Source organism: Schistocerca piceifrons, chromosome X, assembly GCF_021461385.2.
Source record: "Schistocerca piceifrons isolate TAMUIC-IGC-003096 chromosome X, iqSchPice1.1, whole genome shotgun sequence".
NCBI lineage: Eukaryota > Metazoa > Arthropoda > Insecta > Orthoptera > Acrididae > Schistocerca > Schistocerca piceifrons.
In genome coordinates, this window is record NC_060149.1 from 348,282,093 (window position 1) to 348,307,712 (window position 25,620).

Here is a 25,620-nt window from a genome sequence, read left to right on the forward strand (position 1 = left end):
ACTTCCGCCAGTCGTATTGAATGATAGAAGACGAGATTGTCTTTAAAGCTCCAAGCTTACCCGTAACTGTTCATCACACTGTTTCGCCAACTTATAGCCTCATAAATTTACTTATTTTACGAATTATGCACCGATTACGAATCTCTCGCAAAACTCTCTAACGTTCGTTGATTTTCATCGAGCAGTTTGTATTCATCGTCGAAAATATCATCTTCCTGAAATATTTCGCCGCTCGGATAGTGCGCGTCTGAGAGAGAGAGAGAGAGAGAAATTATCACTTGTGTGTTATTAGTGCTCGTTTGCATTTTGAGCTTGTTGTTAGTCGGGCAAAGATTTTTTGTTGTTGTCATTCGTATAGAAGATGTACACTACTTCTGGGAAAACTATTTTCGCTTGCACTTTTACAAAAATTACAATTGCTTCTGCCAGCGTTACTGTAGAACGTCGTGTGTATGTTTATCTTCATTTTTTAGCTCTTGTTTATTCTTCCGATGCTAACTTAAAATAGAAGAATTTTGCAGAACATGTAGCATCGAACAATTAAACTTTTAGATGTACTTTCGTAAACGTTTACAGGTAAGAATAACTCATATGGTATCTTTATTGCTAAACATACAGGTGAATTAGAAGGGATGTGTATTTGTGAACTCTTAATGGATAGAGATAGGAAATTATTGACGAGCATGTAAGCACATATACATTTCTCGCAAAGGCTAATTCTATTAAGGGTGCCTTTCGCCTAAGTTTTGTGTACTTTCTTTCTTTTAAGTATTTTTGCAGATGGCCGTAAGTCATATAGCTCCTCTGTCTTGGGCGATTGCGTCAATTTCCTTTGCAGAGTAATAGGTGTTAACTTTTGTGGGATTCCAGTATTCGAGGCGTGCATGTATAATTAAAGATTAAGATCACAAATAATTATTTTAGTTGTGGTAAAAGGTATTGAGAAGGAATGTGACGTGCCTGTCACTGACTAAGCACTGCCGAGTTTTTTTTTAACTTAGTTTGCCGTAGACTGTGTTGACGAGCAAGCTTTTGTTGCAGACCTCATGTTCTATCTCCTGAGGCGGTAATACGGACGCGACTTTGTTACGCCGACTGTTTCTGTGATGATAATACAAAATTTCAGGCATGATGGAAGAGCCAAAATGCATCCGTTTCAGATAAGGAACCATGATCGGAAAACGGTTAAGTCACAGTGTACCAAGACAAACTTGGTAGGCGACACTTCTGCCAGTGGAACAAGAGAACCTACGTATCGGTGGTTGTACGAAGTTATTAACTGATTTACTATGTACATAGTTGCTAACATTGCTAGTTTCTGTAAACCCGAAGCGTACATAACGAGTGGTGTGGACAGGAAACCAACACAAATGTACTTATGCTGGTCCAATATGATACAGCCTCATTTCAGTTCGCACGTCTTTCTCGTCAGACGTTCTCTAAAAGAAGTATAGGTAGGCGTGTTTCTGTTTTGTGGCCAGCTCGTTCACCTAATACGAACTCGCGTGTTTTTTTCTTGTACTTTCATATGAAAACTGTTGTATATGAGACACCTGTGGAGACTGAAGAGGATCTCATGGCAAGATTCTCGCGGCCTCTGACATTGTTCGAATAATCGTGATGGTATTTCAACAGGTACGATAGAACTTAGTGCGACGAGATCGAGCCTGCACTGGAGCTAGGGAACTCCACTTTGAAGAGCTATTACGACTGTAGGTCATTTTGAAGATAGATAAATTACAAAACTGTCTACGTGGATTTTTATTTTCATCAGCATACCAATGGTGAATTTGAAATTTTCCCATTTTCGTTTACAGCTTTCGAATCAGTCGTTTCCGTAGCAAAGTTGCCTCTACCTTTCCCCACATATTTGATAGTGTGTATTATTTACATCGGCGTCTATACCGTGAAACCTACCTTACGGTGTGTGGCGGGGGATACTTCGTGTACCAGTGTGACTTTCCCCTTTTCCTGTCCCAGTGGCGATTAGTTCGTGGGAAGAACGAGTGCATGTAAACCTCTGTGTGGACTTGGATCTCTTAGATTTTATGTTCATGATGTTTTCGCGAGATATACGTAGGAGGAAGCAATATATTGATTTACACTTTCAGACATGTACGTCCTCGGAACTTAGCAGTAATCCGCACCGTGATGCAGAACGTCTGCACTGGAGTTGACTGAGCATTTCCGTGGCGCTTGCGCGCTTACTAGATTGTAGATTTGTGGTAAAATCTTATGGGACTTAACTGCTTTGGTCATCGGTCCCTAAGCTTACACACTAGTTAATCTAACTTAAACTAACTTATGCAGTGGATAATACACACACCCATGCCCGAGGGTGGACTCGAACCTCCGACGGGGGAGCCGCGCGGACCGTGACAAGTTACTTCAGACCGCGCGTCGCGCGCTTACTAAATGAACCTGTAACGTAATATACTGCTCTCCTGTGGATTTTCTCTATTTCCTCTATCAATCCTAACTGGCACGAATCGCAGAATGCCGAGTAATATTCAAGTATCGGCCGAACGAGGGTTTTGTAAGCTACTTTCTTTGTTGATGGGTTACATTTCATAAGGATTCTTCCAATGAATCTGTGTGGTATCTGCCTTACCCACTATTAATTTTGTGTGGTTGTTCCACGTCTTATCATTCCGTGTGCATACTCAGAGATAATTTGTGGAAGTAACTGCTTGTAGTGATTATTCTACAACCCTGTAATCGTCCAATAATGGGTCTTTCTGACTATACGTATTACGTTTTTTATGTTGACGATCAATTGGCACTACCTGCACCAAGCGTCTATTCTGTTTTTCGCTACAATTTTCTAGCGTTGCGATTTCTCTGTATACAACAGCAGCATCATCCACGAAAAGCCTCGTGGAACTTCCTACGTTAGCTACTAGATCATTTATATGTACTGTGAAGAATAATGGTTGTCTAACATCCTCTTGGGTTACGCCTGACGTTGCTTTTACGTCTGAAGACTTCTCTCCGTTGAGAATGACAGGCTGTGTTCTGTTTACTAGAAACTCTTCCATTCAGTCACACAGTTGGTCAGACACTCTGTACGCTCGTATTTTGTTCATTAGGCGCCTGTGAAGCATCCCGTAGACATGCATTTACTTAAGTGGTTAACTGCAGTGTTGCCTCAACTCGAATAAAAATCCTTTTTTCACAGGCACGGCACTCTGGTTCAGGCCGGAGAGGAAGAATGGGTTTAACGTCCCTTCGGCAAGGAGATCATTAGAGGCGAAGAACAAGCTCGGAATGAGGGAGGAAATCGGCTGCGTCCCTCTCAAAGGAACCATCCTGGAACTTGCGTTAAACGATCTAGGGAAATAGCGGAAAACCTAAATTTAGATCTCCGGACGGGAACCTGAACCGCTGTGGTCATAAAAGCGAGTCCAGTTTTTCAACACTGTACAAATTTCCTCGGCGTATCAGAACGAAAATAACATGATGGATAGGAGAATTACGTTTAATGATTTTACTACAGTTTCTGGTTGTTGTATTCGTAGGCGAGACAGTTGTGTTTAAAAAAGAAATATTTAATATGTAATGTTCGATTTGCTAATTCTGATGCATTTGGACTATAAAAATTTCCCAGTTCTCACCTCAGTAGTGAGTTTAGAGTACCGTATCAACGGCAAATGTAATTTGTACGAACATTTGTGACAGTTTAAAACACTGAGTAACGCCGAGACACAAACCCGCACCCATGACATCTGCTGGCTATCCGTGCACGGACCACTCCGCGCTTCTACATGTCACTCTTCCCTGAATAATTCACAGAAGCCTACTTACGAGGCTGTTGGGGGACAGCGTCTAGCGCCGAGAGTTCAACTTACAAAATTTTCCTGCTTTAACTGAGTCGAACAGTGTTAATGGAGCTTGGGAACTGAAACCCTTTCTTCTCGCAAGCAGACACCTTGCAATTGCACTCTTGCTGCCATTTCCGTCACAAGCGCCGACAAAGGTGTACGCAGGACAGGATTGTTTTTTATAATTTTTTACAGACTGTCAGTAGGTGGCGCTATTGAGATGACAATTCAGAAATTAGTCTAATACTATGTGTACCGTGAGAGTTTGAAGAAACGGTGAACATTTCACTCGAAGGTTTTCGGTGGATGAGCTTTACGCTTATCGTAAAGGCCTAAAAACAATCCCTCGAATACCTTCGTCTTAGGTTTGGTAACAAGTCGCCTTTACTGAAGATTGTTGACAACTCATTTACAGAACTGCATCATTGTAATGCTTCTTCAGCGATGAATTTCGAGACCATCGACCAAAATCGTTTGTTTAAAAAGATAGTGAGCACAACATGACTAAATAGAATTGACATGTGGTATACCGCGAGATAGAGCCGTCCTTAGATATACCCAAGACTGCACAAAATTGCATGAACGTTTGTCTGTGAGAAAGATCTGTTCCCGTATAATTCCGGTGCAATTTGACCCAAACTCAAAAACAGTCTCGCGTCAGCTGGTGTAAAGAAATGCTCACAAATTCGACCTAGGAACTACAGAAACCGTATACAGGGGATGAAACTGTTCGGGTGTTCCAAAATGAACCGAAACCGACACCAACAAAAGTGGTTCAAAATGGTTCAAATGGATCTGAGCACTATGGGACGTAACATCTATGGTCATCAGTCCCCTAGAACTTAGAACTACTTAAACCTAACTAACCTAAGGACATCACAAACATCCATGCCCGAGGCAGGATTCGAACCTGCGACCGTAGCGGTCACGCGGTTCCAGACTGAAGCGCCTAGAACCGCACGGCCACACTGGCCGGCAACAAAAGTGGTTCGATTGAAAAGTACGTCCCAAAAGTGATCGCTTGTCTTTCATTGTTTTTGCAACACCTTAAACGGCGGTCCCCCACAATCTTCCTGCTACGTTCTGGGCACGACGAGTTTCAGTTGGAGAGACTGCTAATCAAGCAATAATGTGTTAAATAGGGCCATATTCTCAATAGAAGTGTGCCTCGAAGATAGAACATTCAAAATAAAGCTTTTGGAAGATAATGGCAATATAATAGAAGCAGAAGGTAGGAAGGAGAATTGTGGAAGCTTTGATATAGTTTGTGGGAGGCTCAAATTGCCCAGTTTGCTGTACAGTGTCACGAAAGTCAGTGGAAAAAAGGAAAAGTTTGCTTCAACACCCCGTGGACGACGTACTAGAACATGCATTGATACTATGAAATGGCGCATTGATAATGGATATGCACAGGCTGAAATCTAGATTTGCCGAATAAAACCTGCAAGAAAAGGACGACTAATTGCTGCGCTCTATCATTTGAAAGGACCTCAAGAAGTGTGTTTACTTCGCAAGAGTGATAATACTGCTGCTAGTTTGCAACACACCTGGCATCTGATGGAAGCCACGTGTTTGGTTTCGATTCAGCCACTAATTTTGGATGAAGCGAGAAACGATAAGTTTGCAGCGCTAACGCAGTTTGTTGGCTTGCTACTGGCTCGCCGCTTGGTACAGTTAATTCGTAGATTTAGTTGTGGGCGTATGCAGTTCGAGAAAAGAACCTGCTACTCTGCTCCAAACGCCATAGTTCGCCAATTTCATTACATAACTGCAGAATATGCGTGGACACACACACACACACACACACACACACACACACACACACACACACACACACACACACAGTCTCTGTAAAGTCGGGACAGTCCCATTTCTGCTTCAGCAGTTGTGCATAGCACCAAGCAGTATGTTTTCTTCCCGTGATGTTAGTCGGTTTAACTATAAATTAGGTCGTAAATTCGTACCATACGCGAATTAGTCCGAAAGCAGAAGTACAAAGTGTCAACCTTGACCAGTGAATTGTGACGTGTACATGATAATTTACAACGGTTGCTATTTCCGACAATTAACTTCCCCCTGCAATATGAGGTGAAACGACACACATTCGTGAAGCCAATACACCGTCTGATCAAAAGTACCAGTAGATCTCACGAGAGGCGAACCCTCCATTATAAAAGAAAACGGACTGTATTGTGTTGTCAGTAGGGAGGCTTTAACGACAGAACGGGTCGGTAGGGAGAGCTCAGTGACTTCGAAGGTGGACTAATCATTGGATGTGACCAGCTTAAGAAATCCATCAGACCATTTCAAACACTCTGAAGCTACACAAGTCTACTGTTGGTGATGTTACTGTGAAGTACTAACGCGAAGAAACAAACACAGCTAAACCAAGTCCAAGTGGAACTCATGTATTGCCAGACGGCGACCGTCGGGTAACGTGAAGGATGGTTGTAAAAAAAATCCCGCGAAATAAGCTGAAGGAATCACTCTTAATTTCCCAGGTGCCACCAACAGTCCAGCTAGCAGTGTGACTGTACGTAGGGAGTTAAAAAGAATGGGGTACAATAGACCAGCACCTTCTCATAAACCACACATTTCTGTAGTAAGTGCTAAGCAGCGCATGGGATGGTGCAAAGAGCGACGCAATTGGACTGTGGATGCCTGGAAACTAGTAATTCGAGGTGATGTATCACGCTGTATCCTGTGACAATCCGATGGTAGAGCTCGTGTTTGGAGAATGCCTGAAGGACGTTGCCTGCAATCATGTGTAGTGCCAGCAATGATGTATGGAGGACGTGCTGTTAAGGGATGGGTGTATTTTTCGTGGTTATGGTGTGGTTCCCTTCTTGCGCCTAAGAAAACTATAAATGCAGGAGGACATAAACACATTTTAAAGCTTGTGTGCTGAGTGCATTTTGGTGTCAGCGTGACACTGCACCCTGTCATGACGCATCTGTGAGGCTACAATTTGTGGACAATAACAGTCTTGAAATGGACTGGCCTGTCCTGAGTCCCGACCTGAACTCACAAGGGTAGCCGGCCGCGGTGGTCTCGCGGTTCTAGGCGCTCAGTCCGGAACCGCGCGACTGCTACGGTCGCAGGTTCGAATCCTGCCTCGGGCATGGATGTGTGTGATGTTCTTAGGTTAGTTAGGTTTAAGTAGTTCTAAGTTCTAGGGGACTGATGACCACAGATGTTAAGTCCCATAGTGCTCAAAGCCATCACAAGGGTATGGTCCAGTCCGACGTGTCGAAACTTACCCGACATTTTTCAAACAGGCAGAATGTACCGAAAGAAATGCATTCTCAAAAAGTTAGCTGCTAAGGCGCACTGCAAGTATTTTTTAAAGATTGTGGAAGTTACTAATTTTTGCCGCAGGAAGAACTGCTTATAGCAGCCCCTAGCGCGAGAATCGGCGAATAAAATGTAGCCGTGGCACGAGAACGTAGCGTACTTGCCATAATATTTGGCAAGAAGTAATTTTCACAATGCAACCAAAAGAAAAAAGTCTGAATACAGTTAATTTGTAATTATAAAAAATTTTCATTTGTTATCCGAATATCTGTCCTGTTAACACCACTTTTTCTCACTGTCGGACAGCCTATATCGATGTCGGTAACAGACAAAAATAGTCGATATTCTCGATTCCCGGGATGGATGAACCATCTGTATAAATAATTAAGTTTGTACGGAACCGGCGCGTGAGTCCTATTCGCTTATATACGGAATTAAAAAAAAAAAAAAAAAAAACACTTGCAGTATGCCTCAGAAGCTAAAATTTTGGCATTGTGTTTCTTTCGGTGTATTCTTCCTGCAGGTTTCGACTTGTCGGATCGGACCATTCCCTTGTCAGTGGAACACCTTTGGGGTAAGTTAGAATGTCGATTTCGCTACAGACCCCAGAGTCCAACATCACTACCTTATCTGGTTTCGACTCTGGAGGAGGAATGAGTAGCCATTCATACACCTATCTAAGCGCTTCGGTCTGGAACCGCGCGACTGCTACGGTCGCAGGTTCGAATCCTGCCTTGGGCATGGATGTGTGTGATGTCCTTAGGTTAGTTAGGTTTAAGTAGTTCTAAGTCTAGGGGACTGATGACTTCAGATGTTAAGTCCCATAGTGCTTAGCGCCATTTGAACCATTCTGCTCTCTCTTTGTTTCCCTACTCTCCTGAATTTCCCAACATGCGCCTTTCCATTGCTCGCTAAACACCCTACAGTTTTTGAATAGTTTACGCATTAAAAATTACTATCTGTTCAGTAATATACACTTGACCGTAAAATTTCCTTTCGGACATATGGGAATCTTAGTTTTTAAAACACCCCAGGAGTTTTATGCTCTTCTGTTTCATAGTTCTTTTGTTCTGCTGCTTTCTTTTCGTTGTGTTTGGTGTACGTTATTGTAGTCTGACTGTAATTTTTATTTCCAGGTATACTTTCAAACTTGCTATTCTCAGTTCTCCGATTCATTGATGAATTTTATCTGAATTAGAAACAAACGGTGTAACGCTGATTTACAAAAAGAAGTTCGATTGTTTATGTTCCGTTTACCCGCATTCCTCCCTCTCTTTTTCCCTGCTTAAGGATCCAAAAACTTCCTCTAGGACTGCAAAGAACAGATTTAATCTATTGAACCTCCTTTGGTGATCCCTTCACAGTTGTGAATTTCAAGTTATCCTGATGGAGTGTAATGGAAGCTGCAACGCTAATGTACACTGCCGGGAAAAAAATGCAATACCTTAGAGGACTGTGCTCGGTGTCACCAAGGTATAATACTTGGATACTGATGGGTTGTAGTGATAGTGTTTCATTCGCCACGGTTATCGGCGATCAGATGGCGCTCAGGTGACGTGGCTGTGAAGCCTCTGTTTTCATTCTACAGGCAGCAACTGTGCTGAGATTTGGAGGTGAACAGTGTTCGCAACATTCATTCTAGGGTACAGCCGTGCCGACGAGTCGTTCGGGCACGAAATTCTGGCGTATGTTGCAACTGCTGAGTCATCTCGGATGATTAGGAATCGTCTGCTTGCAGCAGGATTACAATCAAGTGTGCCTCTGGCCAGGCTACCACCGACACCACTCTGGTAGGTATCGTGAAAGAATTGTCTGAAGAGTGGAATTACGTTATCTGTTATCTTCAGTAGAGTAGGTTCTGCCTGCATGCGAGCGATGGACGTACACGTGTATGTTTTAGACTTGGTCAGCTGCCCGTTCCAGAGTGCTTTCGCCCACGACGCATAGGTTCCATCCCAGGCTTTATAGTGTGGGGGTCATACGTTGCAACTCGCGGCCACATTTGGTGTTCTGCAGGTTAAAGTGACCAGTGCTAGTTACATATCACCGGCTGTTACGTCGTGCTATTGCCGTTTGTTCGACAGGAAGGTGGTGAGCTTTTTCAGCGGAACCAGGGACAGCAAACAGCATTACCAAATTTTAACTGAAGGCTCAAGATCCTTGGGACAGTCTGTCGCGTGGTGCCTTTCGCCACGTTAATGATCTTTTGCATGCGCGAGCACTCGCCTGCGTTGCCACCCGGGTGCGGGTGGAGGGGAGGAGGGTGTGTGTGGGCGGGGGGAGCGTAAATCTGTATTCGCCCGACTGTTTGGTCCGAATTTGTCATCATCACACTCCTACCATGATGGACTACCGGTCACCTAAGTTGTCAATAAAGTGGCCTTGTCCTTCAGGCTGTTGAATTTTTTTCCCCGGCAGTGTATTTGCTCATCCGTATGCACAGGCAAGTCGAATCAATACCTTCTTTGTTAAATGTTGTAACTATAGGTTTTGTTAAAACTGAATATATTCCTGAAAGTCTATGCAGTCCTGAGAAAGTGGTCGTGCTCCGGTCTGAGTTTTGCGCGAGCAGTAGTGAAAGACAAACTCTGAGCATTCTGGTTGTGCTGTCAACTCGTTTGACTGTTAACGTGTGTGTCGAGGTGGAGGGCAGGTGTGTGAGGCGCGGCGCCGTGTGTTGCAGATGTACTCGTCGCAGGTGCGCGACTCGCTGGGCCAGCTGCACGTGGCGCACTACGCGGACGATCTGGGCGTGCTGGAGGAGCGGCGGACGCGCACGCCGCAGCCGCCGGGCCCCGGCCCCGGCGCCGCCCCCGGGCCCACGGCCGCCTGGCGCAAGGCGCGCCCGCCGCAGCCCCCGCAGCCGCCGCCCCCGCAGCCGCCCCCGCAGCAGCAGCGCTCCCCGCAGCCGCAGACGGCGCCCTCTCCGGGACAGGTAAACGCCGATTTCGTCATCGCGATCGTAATAGTCTTAACAGGGAGACTGAGTAAGACGTCAGTGAACCCTTAAGAAGGAAGTGGACGACGACCTTATTTTTCGAAGAAAAGACTAATTAAGACGTATGAAACTACACTGACAGAAAAAAATTGCAGCACCAAAAAAATAATTAATGTGGGGAATGAATACATTTGTCTAGCTAACATATTTAAGTGATTAACATTCTAAGGTCACAGGTTAATGTAAGCTGGTACATTAATAACTGGTGGAACCGCCAGCATGTTGGATGCACGCGTGCATGCATTGTATTACACAGGTGCCGGATGTCAGTTTGTAGTATGGAGTTCAATCCTTGTTGTTCTTGGTCGGTCAGTACAGGGAAGGTTAATGCTGGTTGTGGATGACGTTGTGAGTTGTCGCCCGATGATGTCCCGTATGTGCTAGATAGGAGACACATCTGGTGATCGAGCAGGTCAAGGCAACACGTCGACCCTGTGTAGAGCTTGTTGGGTTACAACAGCGGTATGCAGACTCACAACTTCCAGTCTCAAAGTTATGTAACGCTCACGACCGTTACAGCATATATTTAAAGCAAGCCTGAATTCCAGCCTCATAGTGACGCTGTTAGCGCCATTCTCATGCCACTGGCGCGAAATTTTAACTGAGATCATATTTCAGGTGTAAAAACACGCCTACCAACTTTCGTTTATGTCGCCCAAGTCCTCCTTGACGTCGCGATTTTTTTCCGTCACTGTTTTGATGAGTCAGTAAATAAGTCGCAAACTGGGATAGATAAGTCTGAGCTGCGTGTACAGGCCTAAAATTTCTTTTCCTTTTCAGCATACTCCACTTGTAAAATTACGCATTTGTCCCAACGTTCGGCAAGACGTTCGAAGCCCGTAGTATAGAATTCTTGTGGCAGCGTTCCCATCAAACGCGTGCCCCCTCTGAATATAACAAGCTTATTTGGTTCCTTAAATTGCTACAACCCGCAAGACCGATGTGTCCTGCTGGTAGCGAAATACCCCTAGGCGAGGAAACAAACTAGATAAGCAGGGCGGCCTGGACGCTCCTTGTTTGTGACTTTTTGTCTTTTGCTGAATTCCTGTATCCAATTGCAGGCAAATTTGTATGAAATACAGTTCTAATCATGTACGGAACGAATTTCTCTTTCGACGCCCTCTCTCGACAGTCCCTCGGCTGACAAAAAACCTCGTTCTAGTCGGGTACACACTCGTAGCACACGCGCCTTCTCGGTTTGACTGCAAATCGTTGTTAATCATTGGCCGCGGAGTACTGCATATCGGACTTCTTCCACCCCACATGTGCTGCCATCTTCTAGATACGTATAGGCGCGGAATTTGAAACGATACGCGGAATTCTAGCATTTACGACTTATTTATTGACTTACCCTCGTGTACTGAAGGCTTTCACGACTGGATGTCTTAGCTGTTGGTGAGTCTTCCAGGTTGGATAGGCATGGTCCACGGAACTTTTCCGTTCCTAACATTTCGTCCAGAGCTACACTGGAGATCTTGACAGTCTCCAACACTCAGCGGAAATCGGAGTACGTCTGTAAATGTCCAGCGCAACTCCGGACGAAACGTTAGGAACTGAAAAGTTTCACAAACCGCGACCATAAAGCTCTGAAGATTGACGATCGGCTGAGACTGTCGTAATGCACCACGCATAGTCCTCACGGCGAGAGAAGAGTCCTGAGAGTTCAAGAGGGCTAGGCGCGGCTGCTCGAGCCCCTGCCACTAACGCAACTTTTAAGTTTCTATGGTGACGCCTCACTTGTGCCGGCGACTATGACTTTTCTGTATACAGGGTGGTCCATTGATAGTGACCGGATCAAATATTTCACGAAATAAGCGTCAAACGAAAAAACTACAAAGACGAAACTTGTGTAGCTTGAGGGGGAAACCAGGTGGCGCTATGGTTGGCCCGCTAGATGGCGCTGTCATAGGTCAAACGTATATCAACTGCGTTTTTTTAAATAGGAAACCCCATTTTTATTACATATTCGTGTAGTACGTACAGAAATTTGAATGTTTTAGTTGGACCACTTTTTTCGCTTTGTGATAGATGGCGCTGTAATAGCCACAAACGTATACGTACGTGGTTATCACGTAACATTCCGCCAGTGCGGACGGCATTTGCTTCGTCATACATTACCCGTGTTAAAATGGACCGTTTACCAATTGCGGAAAAAGTCGATATCGTGTTGATGTAGGCTGTTGTGATCAAAGTGCCCAACGTGCGTGTGCGATGTATGCTGCTCGGTATCCTGGAGGACATCATCCAAGTGTCCGGACCGTTCGCAGGATAGTTACGTTATTTAAGGAAACAGGAAGTGTTCAGCCACATGTGAAACGTCAACCACAACCTGCAACAAATGATGATGCCCAAGTAGGTGTTTTAGCTGCTGTCGCGGCTAATCCGCACGTCAGTAGCAGACAAACTGCGCGAGAATCGGGAATCTCAAAAACTTCGGTGTTGAGAATGCTACATCAACATCGATTGCACCCGTACCATATTTCTATGCACCAGGAATTGCATGGCGACGACTTTGAACGTCGTGTACAGTTCTGCCACTGGGCACAAGAGAAATTACGGGACGATGACAGATTTTTTGCACGCGTTCTATTTAGCGACGAAGCGTCATTCACCAACAGCGGTAAAGTAAACCGGCATAATATGCACTATTGGGCAACGGAAAATCCACGATGGCTGCGACAAGTGGAACATCAGCGACCTTGGCGAGTTAATGTATGGTGCGTCATTATGGGAGGAAGGATAATTGGCCCCTGTTTTATGAATGGCATTCTAAATGGTGCAATGTATGATAATTTCCTACGTAATGTTCTACCGATGTTACTACAAGATGTTTCATTGCATGACAGAATGGCGATGTACTTCAACATGATGGATGTCCGGCACATAGCTCGCGTGCGGTTGAAGCGGTATTGAATAGCATATTTCATGACAGGTGGATTGGTCCTCGAAGCACCCTACCATGGCCCGCACGTTCACCGGATCTAACGTCCCCGGATTTCTTTCTGTGGGGAAAGTTGAAGGATAGTTGCCATCGTAATCCACCGACAACACCTGACAACATGCGTCAGCGCATTGTCAGTGCATGTGCGAACATTACGGAAGGCGATCTACTCGCTGTTGAGAGGAATGTCGTTACACGTATTGCCAAATGCATTGAGGTTGACGGACATTATTTTGAGCATTTATTGCATTAATGTGGTATTTACAGGCAATCACGCTGTAACAGCATACGTTCTCAGAAATGGCAAGTTCACAAAGATACATGTATCACATTGGAACAACCGAAATAAATTGTGAGCCATATGTTTGTTACTATTACAACGCCATCTATCACAAAGCGTAAAAAGTGGTCCAACTAAAACATTCATATTTCTTTACGTACTATACGAATATTTAATAAAAAATGGGGGTTCCTATTTCAAAAAACGCAGTTGATATCCGTTTGACCTATGGCAGCGCCATCTAGCGGGCCAACCATAGCGCCAACTGGTTTCCCCCTACAAGGTAGATAAGTTTCATTCTTTGTAGTTTTTTCGTTTGACACTTATTTCGTGAGATATTTGGCCCGGTCACGATCAATGGACCACCCTGTATTGATGGCAGCCTTTTGCACCACCTGCTTTAACCCTCGCAATACCAGGGGGCACGGTTACTTTATGCCCACCTTTTGAAAATCTTATAATCCAGTCATTTAAAATTTTGGAAAAATATTTAATGTTTTTAATGGATTCTTCTACCAGATTCCATAAATGTTTTAAATTTTTAGTTAAACTTAACCGAAAAATTTAAGTCTTACTAGTAGATGTCGCTTTCCCCAGTGAATGTAAGATTCAGTATTTTCAGGTTCGGGACCTTACTTACCAAAGGCATGTTGTGAGTAAAAGCCAACAACAATTAATGAAATTAGAATTTTTTAGATTAGGCAAAGTACTTCCCCCCCCCCCCCCGCCCCGTCCGGTTGGGAGTATACGTCACTGAAAGTATGTTGTTAATATAAATCAACAACAATTAACGAATTTTTTCGTTTTTTCGGGTGAGCATAAAATAGCCCCCCCTCCCCTTGGTAATGCGTTTTATGGAAAATGTATTGCGCGTTATGGAAAAGGCGTTGATATTGTTAGGGTTAAAGCTGGAAACTGTATTACTTGCACTGAGGGTTCTTATTTCGGCGTACAGAGTAAGATTACGTACCTTCTGGGGAAAAAATGCCAAGTGATTAAAGTGATTACTGGTGGAACATTTTGTACTGTAATGTGGATACCTGAACTGGGTAGAAAACTGCCAAATGAATAGGAACACATTCCTAGCTATGTGCACAGAATCAGCGAATGTTGTGTAACTGGCCTTTGGTTGTGTAAGACTGTTTTTGCCACTAAAAGAGAGAGTGGGTATAGCGGTTTACAAAATTAGCCAGCTATATACCTTATAGAGTTCCTTCCAAGAAGTTAGATTTAGCTAATTCATCAGATACGCCATGATTCGTGTACATTTTTCCCTCTAATAAACGTGAAATTTGTTTCTTTTGTATACTTCGCTTAAAATTTGTTGCGTATTCGACGTCTCAGCGAATCTAGTGGTACGGGCCAGCTGCAAGCCAATCGCACTTCCTTCTCGAGCGCCATGTGCTCGCTGTGCTGCGGGTACATGCAGAGCTTCTCCAAGTGTGGTTGCAAGCGCGCCTCCAACCTGACGTTAGCTACTGCAGTCTGGCAATGAATAATTTTCTGGTCGGTCCAGTATATATTTACCGTCACCTTTTTGTCAATTTATTGGCTTGTGGGCCGTGCCAATTCAGTCATCTCCATAGCAGTGTCAGTTATGACGATACGAAGGCAAGGACAACACAGAACCCAGTCTCTGAGCCGGGAAAATTTCCTACCCGACCGGGAATCGAACCCGGGCCCCTTCGCGTGGCAGCCGAGGTGGACTTTTCCGTCACTTCACACGAAATCAGTTCGTTCCTATTAACTACGTGTGAAGCAGCAAGTAGCAACATGTAAACCAATTCGTTACTCTAATGCGGTAAGCGTTTACATGGGAGCGAAAATAGATTGTGAAAGCTGAACTCCGTTATTGCCAGAATTGATATTTCGGTGACCAGACAGAAGCGATATTTCAAAATCAGTTTACGGGAAGCCGGATTGGATCTCGTGTAAAAGTATTGCGTGTCAGACATTACTGTCCAATATGACATCCATTGCCCGCGATTTTGCCTGTTTGAGCGTTAACGTCGTTTTTGGAACACAGCGCACGCCACGATGCTACGGACGCACCGTACCACAACAGACACGAATGTGATACATAGAAAGCATTTTGATTCGATCCCTCAATATCGGCGCTTAACAGCTTTGCGTTGTACTCATTTCGGGCGGGTAATTGGTACGCATACGTATAGCATGCGCTGTCTAATATGTTCCAAAATGCCGAGCATAAAAATGCGATTTTTGCAGTGCTCATAACGCGGGTTCTATTCGCGATAGAAAGGTAGGGTAAAATGTTTCGCACAGCCCTTGAGCTAGGGACCATTCGTGCACCCAACAGAAGGATCGTCTTACTGTAACCATCCTACCGTACAGGGTCAAAGTTTGAACATTATACCCTTCCTCCGGCTTAGGCAAATGGAGCAAGTCGGTTGGTTCTTTTTGCATTATATGGGGACTATGGTGCACCTGAAGGGACTAATGGAGGTACCATTTAGTACATAATTACGACTTAAAAATCATTTTGTTTTTAATGGGAAAAACCGACGTTTTCCGTCGACGCTGGACGTCGTATGTGAAACTGTATGAGCAGTATTTTTTGGACTGACTCTAGCTACACGTTCCAAAAGTGAAATTGCAAATATCGGCCGAAAAACCACAGAAAATACCCCTGACGACCCAAAGGAGAGACACCCGGTGTATACAGGGTGAATCGCGTAGCACTTGCACTGCAAATATTGCGAAAATGGAAAATGCAACTGCTGTGCGGTTTTCACAGAATGGACTAGTAATCAGGGACTCGTATTGTTAGCTAATGAACAGATAGTAATAATACTTACAAAGTGTATTTTTTGTGTATGAATACAATTTTTAAATGGTACAATGCCTATTGGCATTAACAAACTAAGCGTGTGGTAAATTAGAATGTCGCGGTCTCCTTTATAGATGAGTTACATATTCCTAGAATTCTCTCAGTTGACCGAATTGACCATTCGCCTTCCCTACAGCCGACCTTTAACATGCTTGTTCCATTTCGTGCCCATTGTAACGTACGGGCTCTATTATTCAAAGATTCCACCAGCCAGTCACTTATTCGAGAAGCTACTCCGTATCGCCGTTAGTAGATCAGTAGGCGACGTTGTGACACAGTGTGGAACGCCTTTTAGTAATTTAGGAAGACGGAATAGACCTATTCACCTGCAATTCTTATTCGAAGACGTCGTGCATGAATGAAGTAACCTGTTTTTCCCACGAGCGATTTTGTTTCTTCCCTGAATCGGTGCGGATTCTTTAAAGAAGCTTGTTTTCGTCCAGGAACCTCATAATATTTCAGTTTAGCGTATGCTGTGGGTTCCTGCAACATAGGAACGTTGGCGATATTGGCCTATAATTATGGGCATCCGAGCTTTTATCCTTTTGTAAACAGGACACACCTGCACTCTCTTCCAGTCATGTACGACTATTCACTGCGCAAAAGATTCTAAAAAAATACAAAGGAGCTAATACCGCAGCGTATTCAATGCAAATCTGACTGGAATTCCGCCAGGGCCTGGTGTCTTATTAGTGTGTTAATTGTTTTGTAGTACGAGAGATGGTAGTATTGTAATCTCACTTTTGTATCTGTACAGCGTTCAATAATTTATATGGAAATATTCTCATGAGTGAATACGTTTTTAAATGCGGAATTTTATATTTCTGCTTTCTCGTAGAGATAGTTTCAACACTAGAGTGATTCACGAGAGATTGAATGGAAGATTTGGACTCATTTATTGACGTCGCGTATGACCAGAAGTTCCTAGAATTTTCTGATTCGCTAGGATCTGACTGAAAATTATTATAACTTTCCTGCATTGCATGCAGGAGTTGCTGTTAACTTTACTCTGTCAGTTTCCTTGCAGTCTTTTGCAACGGGAGTGTAGTAGTCTCTATTTTTACAACATTCTCCGAATGGAACCATTAAATGAAAGTGGGTCTTGACCATATTATATTGATGTAAATGGCACGTATTTATCCAAACCACGATTCATGATTAGCGGGTAAGTAAATGATAAGAGTTGAAATTATCTGTGACAGCCGAACAGTCACCAGAATACATTAGTGGTGTTCGTGTTTAGTGTTGTTACCAGGCCTGGTAGTGTATATAATGGGCGTGAGCAGCGTCAGATGTTAAATGACCGCTGTGAAGAATACAGACATGCTGCTTGCCTGTGTGGGCCAGGGTGATCACCACCTGACACAATTTGAAAGGTGTCTCGTTGGGGTCTCCATTTCGCCGGGCGATCGAACTGTGCTATAACCAGATTTATGGATCATTTCGATGTGACAGTGGCCCAGTGTTGGACCACATGGAAATGCGAGGGTAGGCATATTTGTCGTCAAGGTTCCGGTCGAACACGTCTAACCACCACAAGGGTAAACTGCCATATTATGTACCAACCACATCGTAACCCATTCACAAGTAGTGGGCTCCCTGCAAAATTCTTTGTAATCCCGCACCATTGGTGGGAGACTAGCAGCACCTGGACTAGAGAATTACCGTCCCTTAGCGTAGGTTCCCGTTAATACCACAGCACAAACAAGCTGTGTTTGGACTTATGCCGTGACCAGGAAGCATGCACAGCTGGTGAATGGCGTCGTGCTGTGTTCAGTGATGAATCGCGGTTCTGCTATGCCTCGGACGAGCGTAGGCAAATATGTCTGCAATCTGGACAGAGGTCTCATTCCTACGATATTTTGGAGAGGCACAGTGGTGTTACTTCTGGCTTTGTCGCGCAGGGAGTCACAGGTATGACGAGGTCACAACTGGTAGCGATTGAGGCAGCGTTCGTCACGGATATCCTGTGTCCTCATGTGTTACGTCTAGTGCAACAGTATCGTGGTGCCATTTTGCAACAGGACAATGCTCGTTCACACATGGTACGTGTGGTTATGAACTGTCTGCGTGATGTTGATGTACTTACATGCCCACTCAGATCTCCAGATCTGTGCCCGATAGAAATTGCGTGGTAATAGCTCGGACGTCAATTCCGTACCAGTGCCAATATTCAGGATATCGAAGACCCGTTACAATAGTTGTGGGCCAGCTTGCCTCGTGAGGGGATACAAAGGCTGTATGACACACTTCCCAACCGAATCAGTAAATGGATACAGCACAAAGTGACTACAGCACCATATTGGTCATTGGGCTCATATTGCTAAGTTCTTTGTAAATTTGACCCGATTTTGTTATCATTGGAATAACGCCGCATTCCTAGTAAACCACTGAAGTTTCATTTCGTTTTCTTCTGACCTTCTGAATGTATAACTTCTTTTTCCAGGTAGTGTATACTGCTAGTGTCAGTTCTATGAAACAAAAATATTCTTCTAGCTGTCTAGATGATCTTTTGTGTTCGGTGACTATTACTTGCTGATCCCCCTCGTAGGTAACACTCTCCACGGGATTAGGTCTGTTTCTAATTAGGAGGTCTAAAATACTTTTTTCGCATGTGGTTTGCCGGGCTAGTTACTCGAGGCAGTTGTCAGTGTTTTCAGTGTTATAAGGGGTACACAGATGGAAAGAAGTAAGTAAACTGTTCATTATTTCAAAAGTAATCGCCGTAACTGTTGATACATTTATCCTCCTGTGAGACAAGACGGTCAGTGCTTTCATGGAGAAATATTTGGGGTTGCCTACTGAACCATGATTGTACCCAGCCGTGCACCTCTTCATCCGAAGCAAAACCGACGAACAAGAATATCTTTCTTCAGCGCTTCAAAAATATGTAAATCGCATGGGGAGACATCGGGACTGTATGGAGGATATGAAAGGGCTTCCCAGCGAAACTTATGCTGTGTACTCGAAATAACCTTAGCAACATGTGGGCGGGCTCTCACACCACACATTCTCCATACAGTCCCGATCTCTCCCCATGTGATTTCCAAATTCTTGGAGTCCTGAAGAAAGACTTTCGTGGTCGTCGGTCTTTCTGTGTATGGACCCAGTCACTTGGCAGTGACACATCATACTAAAGGTACTTTCGTCTTTAAGTATTGCACACCAGTGTAGTTCGCTGTCAAATTCCTCTTGTACCTCACTATTTTTAAGTCTTCTGCTTGTCGCTATAAACTCCTATCCTGGAGAATCTAATCTATCGTTACGTATGTTGCGCGCAGTGCTGAAAATTTTCTTATCTCTACTTACGATTTCAACCCACATTGAATCTGTAGTTTTAGGTGGAGCGACTGCTTCCTACAAGAGATGTGGGTTATGGGACTTTACTCTGAATCCTCCGGCAGTTAACAACTAGTGTTTTAAGACCCTCACTCTCTGGCTTTGGTCTTCAATAACTGGTTTATCTGATGCTGGTTTTTCTATTTGTTGGTCTCGGAATATTGTCTAATCTACAAAAGGAACCCACGTGCATCCCACGTAATCCTTCCACAAAAGCGGCCGTTTTTTGTGTGCAGTACACGCCTGACCCATAGAGGACGTCTTCAGAAGTGTCTACTGGTCAGCGTAGGCCGAGGCTAGCTACGTTCACCACGTCCGGCAGTGTCCTTTAAAAACTGAGAATCGACTCAGAATTCAGGACGCAGACGTCACTGGTGCGTATGTGAGCGACGCTCGGCAGCTGCTCCCATGGTGGCCTCTTCCATGTGGTAGACAATTCTTAAATTTTGTTGGTTTCCCTCACGTAACGCTATTTCCCTAAGAGGGAACATAGCCCTCTGACACTGTAGACAAGGCACGTTGTCTCGTTCACAACGCGCTCTGCTGAACTGCACCGAGAACGCAGCTTTATTTCTACCTCCAACACACAGGTGACTGTATATTGTATACAGGGTAGTCAGAAAAGCGCACCACACTGCTCAGCCTCTGGCTCGAATTTAGTCCTTACTATCGTCCCATATCCAATGCGGGTTTAGGAAACCAAACGAAGAAAAAGTTTGTGACACCATTTTTTCAGGGACCCTTGAATTTGCGCGCGCAACGGCCCCATTTTTTAAAACTTCAATGCTAATTAACTCGGAAACGGCGCACCGTAACGATTTTTTTCTTAACAGTTGTTACTCAGTACAACCTACCCTGCAACCCGCTTACAAATTTTTCAAACTGTTTCTGACCATCCTGTGTAACGATTTCCTGCGGTAGACAGAGTATTGAGAAAGAAGTCGCCGATAAAAAACAAGTTCCGTGCAAGTCATGGGGTGGTGCAGAACCTGTTTTTGAGCACTTAGCATAATGATACCAAAATGAACGATAGACAAAATGAAGAAGCGTTCAAAAAACTGGCGGTTACATGTGGTGAAGACTAGGAACGTCTATGTGAACCCCTTATCTCAATAAAATATACTGTCTCTCCTCTTGGCGCACATCTTAGCGCGAAGACGGATATCATTTACCTCAAAAACCAGCTATAAAAGTAAAACATAGCCCTACGCCTGTATCCTGATTAGAGAGGAACGGAATTTTGTGCGCCATCCAGCCGTCCAGATTTAGCTTTGCCATCGTTCCTGCAAATCCTGCAACGCGAATGCTGGGAAGGTTCCTTTGCAAGAGAAGTAGCCGATTTTCCTCCCTTACCCAGTCCGAGCTTCTGCTCCGTTCGTAGTGATTTCGTTGTTATTAATCTTCCCTCTTTTTTGTATCTGTGTTAAACGCTAAACACCATTTACCTTTCCTCATTACAGTTGCTTGTCTGTGTAATGTGGACAGTTCTTTCAGTATGACGAAGAATTGAATTCAGCCACTTTGCCGGATGCCTTGGGTGTTTTCTCATATGTGGGTGCTGTTACATTAGGTGTACTACAGAGCGTGCACCACATCCGAGACTAGAACACGTCACTACCGGAATAATCGGTGCACTCGATGAACAGGGAACTACAAATCACTAGTAGGAAGGAAAATACAGGGGTCAGAATAAATGTTACATATTGCTGAAAATTTAATACTGAACGCTGTGATCCAGCAGTACGTTATGATTTCAACTCATTTATTTGTTTGTAATGTAATTCTAGCGGAAACAGCTCACGTTTCTAATACGAAGGGGCAGTATGTGCAGTTTGTGGCAACTGTGTCATCTGTAAACATTGCAGTACTTCTACTGTGTGTCATTACGAGACTTGTGTTGCTGCAGGATGCTTTGGACAACAGTTAACATACGATCAGAGGCTCCGTATAGTCACACTAATGGAGCAGGGGACGAGACAGGTGGACATTGCAAGACTGGCGCTGCGGGTCAAAGTAATGTCTCTAGAATCTGGAATGTGTTTCTAGTGACAGGATCAGTTGGGGATTGTCACAGAAGTGGACACGGAAGAAAAATAACAGGTGTGTGGGATCAATATCTGCGTATAACAGCAAGCAGAAACCCTCAACAAAGTGCAGTACGTGTGCGTGGCAGTTTCAAACAGCTGCAGGAGTGCAGGTTCAACACGAACGATATCAAATGGCTCCATCAGTACGGATTACGTGCCAGATGACCTGTCAAGGCTCATCCTCTAAATTGGGTTCGGATAGGGGCTAATGTTGCATGAGTACGAAACCATTCTTTGTGGACTACACAGCAGTGGGACGCAGTGTTTTGTGTGTGTGATACCTGTATCAGTCTCCACGGTGAAAATACTGACATTTTTATGTGGAGGCAAAGAGGACAACTGTTACAACCAAACCTTCATGTAGACCGTCACCCTAATCAATGCTGTTCAGTCATGTTTTGGGATGGAGACGTGTATGGCTGCAGGACACCCCTTGTGTCAGTACATGGGAGGATGACTGAGGGTGAAATATCGCGACGACATCTTTGCATTAATCGTGACTCCACTTGAGTAGCCCACATACAAAAGTCGCTAACTGCATGAACTGAGATAATCGCGAAAAACTCATCTCATTCAAACTATTAAAGACTTCATTTCTTTTCGAAAGATAAGTAAAAAAATAATTACATTGTATTAATGTCTGAAATCTGCGATTATGTTTTATACAATAAAATCTTGAGTGAAGTATTGGCTTAGCGGTTTTTACACCCTTTTTACACAGTTACAGGGTTTTGCAAAACGTATGGATCCAATTACGAAGCAAACATTCGGTTGCAAAACCCGCCATTCGGTGATATGATATGTTAGGAATAACAAAAGGATGGAATTTAATTATTGCGAATATAAACAGAATACGTTTTATATTAAAGGATGGAATTTAATTATTGCGAATATAAACAGAATACGTTTTATATTAAAGACAAGTAAAAAAAATATACAAAATTGGCTTATAAAAATACGAAGTCGACATTATTCTTCCAGGAAAACCTGACTTATTTAACGTCAAAAAGAAGACAAAAATAAATGTTCAACGTTAGGTTTAAAAAAAAATACTGCATCGTGCTTTTCACATCACAAGATGTTGTAGAAAATGAAATAAGCTCCAAATTGCATCTTAGTAAAATATTGGCAAAATTTTAGAAAATAATAAATGTGGCGGAAAGTTACATCTCATTTAAAACAACAGCAAAAACTTTTAGTATATGAAATTGGCGGAAAATAGCTTTTAAGTGACATCGACCTCAACGCTGTCCATCAACTCAAAATCTCTTGCGGCTGCTTCCTCGTTCTGAGGATTGGCAGCGGCAGGAGTGACTTTGAGAGTGCCTTCCTGCCTGTCTAAGCCCTCGGTGTAGAATTTGAGTTTGTCATTGGCCTTCCAGTCTTCATCGAAGTGGAGCTTCAAAAGCCTTTTGACGTCACCGAGTTTGTTACTGAAAGTTCTACACCAGATGTGATTGGTGTTGCGCCATTTCCTTTGCTGAAATTTTTTTCCCCTCTACAGGATGCTTTTCCCATTTAAAGCTTCAAAATTGTAGAAAGGCTCTCCGCAAACTAGACAAATCTTCCTAGTTTTGCTTTTTGTGAACATGACTTTTTTGGCTTTTTGAATCTGGAAATGCCAGTTACCAGCAACTTTCACTAAGCCTTCCGCAAATGTCATAACAATTAGTGTCAACACAGTCTTCGTTGCATGACATTGCTTTAATAATACTTTTCATGTTCTTACCTTTCTGTTTTGGAAACATTTCTTTTCCACTGATCGGGACGCCTCTTCCTTTTCGGCGAGGGACCGTCGTCCTCGGCCTCCTGGTCATTTGGAACTACTACGATGGGTCCGACTTCTTGAAGAATTCCTACTATTTCAGTTATTCCGCTGGTCAGCTGAAGTGTGCTTACTGGCTTATATTTCGACATGCATCTGCAGAGAGAGCTTCATTGTTGCGTACGTATTCGCTACACCGCAGCCAACTTAGCACTGAATAAGAAAAATATCGCTTCTAATCATAACAGGGTGAAATGTAGCTTTGAATGTCTAGATTGGTAAGTTTGATGTCAGTTGGCGTTCTTCGCATCCAGACATGGCACGTCGACCACCATGCCTATTGGACTTGCCGGGTCTTGCAAAAGTTGCACATTTAGCAGGCTTTGTACCCGAAGACAAAGTGCAGTTACCGGCCTTTGCAACCGAACACTATTTTCTACAGCCATTTTCAACGATTTCTAGCGGGATTTTCTCCCTGTTCACCCTGAAACGTATACCGTCGAGTAGGCGCTGAAAAATTCATATGGTAATGTGCTCAATTCAAAATAGGCAAAAAATGCATTTAGCGGCTTTTGACTTTGGGCTGCTCATTTAGTGAATATATTGGAGTTGGATTCATGCTGATGAACGATATTACACACTTCATCGTCACAATCTTCTGAACATCTTCCTAGTGGAGCATAGAATCAGTGACATGGAATGGCCTCCATAATCTCCTGATCACAGCTGCGCTGAGAATGCATGGACCATGATAAAACGAGCGGTTTGCAATCGTCCTGTCCCACCAGAGATCTTACAGAGCATCATAGAGGCCACTGTGGAGGAATAGGATAATATCCCACAGGCTTATCTGGACAATTTGGTAAGGAGTATTCTTCACCACCTTCAGAAGTCTCTCCAATAAAGAGGAGGACCAGTTGATTCTTAAGCAATGTGTTACGCAAGATGAGAGTGAGAAGAAACTGTAGTGTTTGCAGTGTTCGTACAGTATTTTTGTTTATGTTTGCCAAGTGGAAATGTGTTTTATCTTTATTTTTGTGTTCTTATAACTGTACTTGACACAACAAAATCAGTTTTGTTTCCTATTATGCCCAGTATTGACACAGGCAACATTTATTTTGACCACTATATTTTTGGGGGAGGGGGAGACTGATTTACGATGTGGGTAATTCCGTGACAGCTATACTAGCGATCAGGTTCGGCGTTGTTTAACTTCCAAAGTAATCGCAAACCGCATACGGAATTGGTAAACATGCACAGCCTAACAAGAAACATCCAGAAGAGATGTAGGAAACTAAATTATACTCTACAGCTTGAGAGGGTATGGGATGTTATTCCAGTGATTACAATGTTTTTGGTAGTAGGTGCCCACTAATCATATGACGTTGCACCATCGCTCCCTTGTATGGATGCATGCACAGATTCGGTTGGGAAGTGTGTCAAGCCGTTGTATCTTCTCCTGAGGCAACCTGCCCCACAACTATTATAAATGGTCTTCGATATTCTGAATACTGGCTCTGGTGCGGAGTTAGCCTCTGAGCTGGTCCCACACAAGTTCTGTCGGGGGCGGATCTGGAGATCGTGTTGGCCACAGAAGTACCTCAACATCATACAGGCAGTTCATAGGCACATGTGGTATGTGTGAACGAGCACTGTCCTATTGAAAAATGGCACCACAATACTGTTGCATGAGAGGTAACACACTAGGACACAGTATGTCCGTGACGAATCGTTGTCCTGTCAGAGTTCCCTCAATCACTACCAACCGTGACCTCAACGCGTAATCGGTGGCCCCCCACACCATGACGTCAGGAAAGACACTGCTGTGCCCGTCCAAAACACTGGAAGAATGGAAGCTCTCCCTATGTTGCCGACAAACGCAGACGATGGACATCCGGGTAGCGCAGAACTACGATTTATCACTGAACACAATGCGATGCCATTAATCAGCAGGTCATGCTAGTCTCCGACCAATGGTGCAAGATGACACAAAACGTTGCAGGGAGTCCATTAGTTGTTCTCGGATGGCAGGCATAGATGTGAAGGGGTTACGATGTGCTTGGCGATCCTCCCTTGTAGTGGTCGACCGGAAGCTTGGCGACAAGTATGCCTAGTCTCACATTACCACGTGGTCCGACACCAGGCCACTGTTACATCCGAATGCCCCATAAATCTGGTTCTTGCGCAGTTCGATCACCCGGACGAATGGAGACCCACAGTGAGGCCCGTTTCAAATCCTATCAG

The 25,620-nt window shown here is 43.9% G+C and overlaps 1 protein-coding gene across 1 annotated transcript in view; it reads left to right on the forward strand.

Annotated features, from left to right (window-relative positions):
• Positions 1–25,620, forward strand: part of LOC124722345 (putative uncharacterized protein DDB_G0291608) — a 74,637-nt gene that overhangs the window by 42,658 nt on the left and 6,359 nt on the right. The window contains exon 3 of the mRNA XM_047247518.1: positions 9,799–10,050. Within this exon, the coding sequence (XP_047103474.1) occupies positions 9,799–10,050 (252 nt within the window). The remainder of the gene's footprint in view (positions 1–9,798; positions 10,051–25,620) is intronic.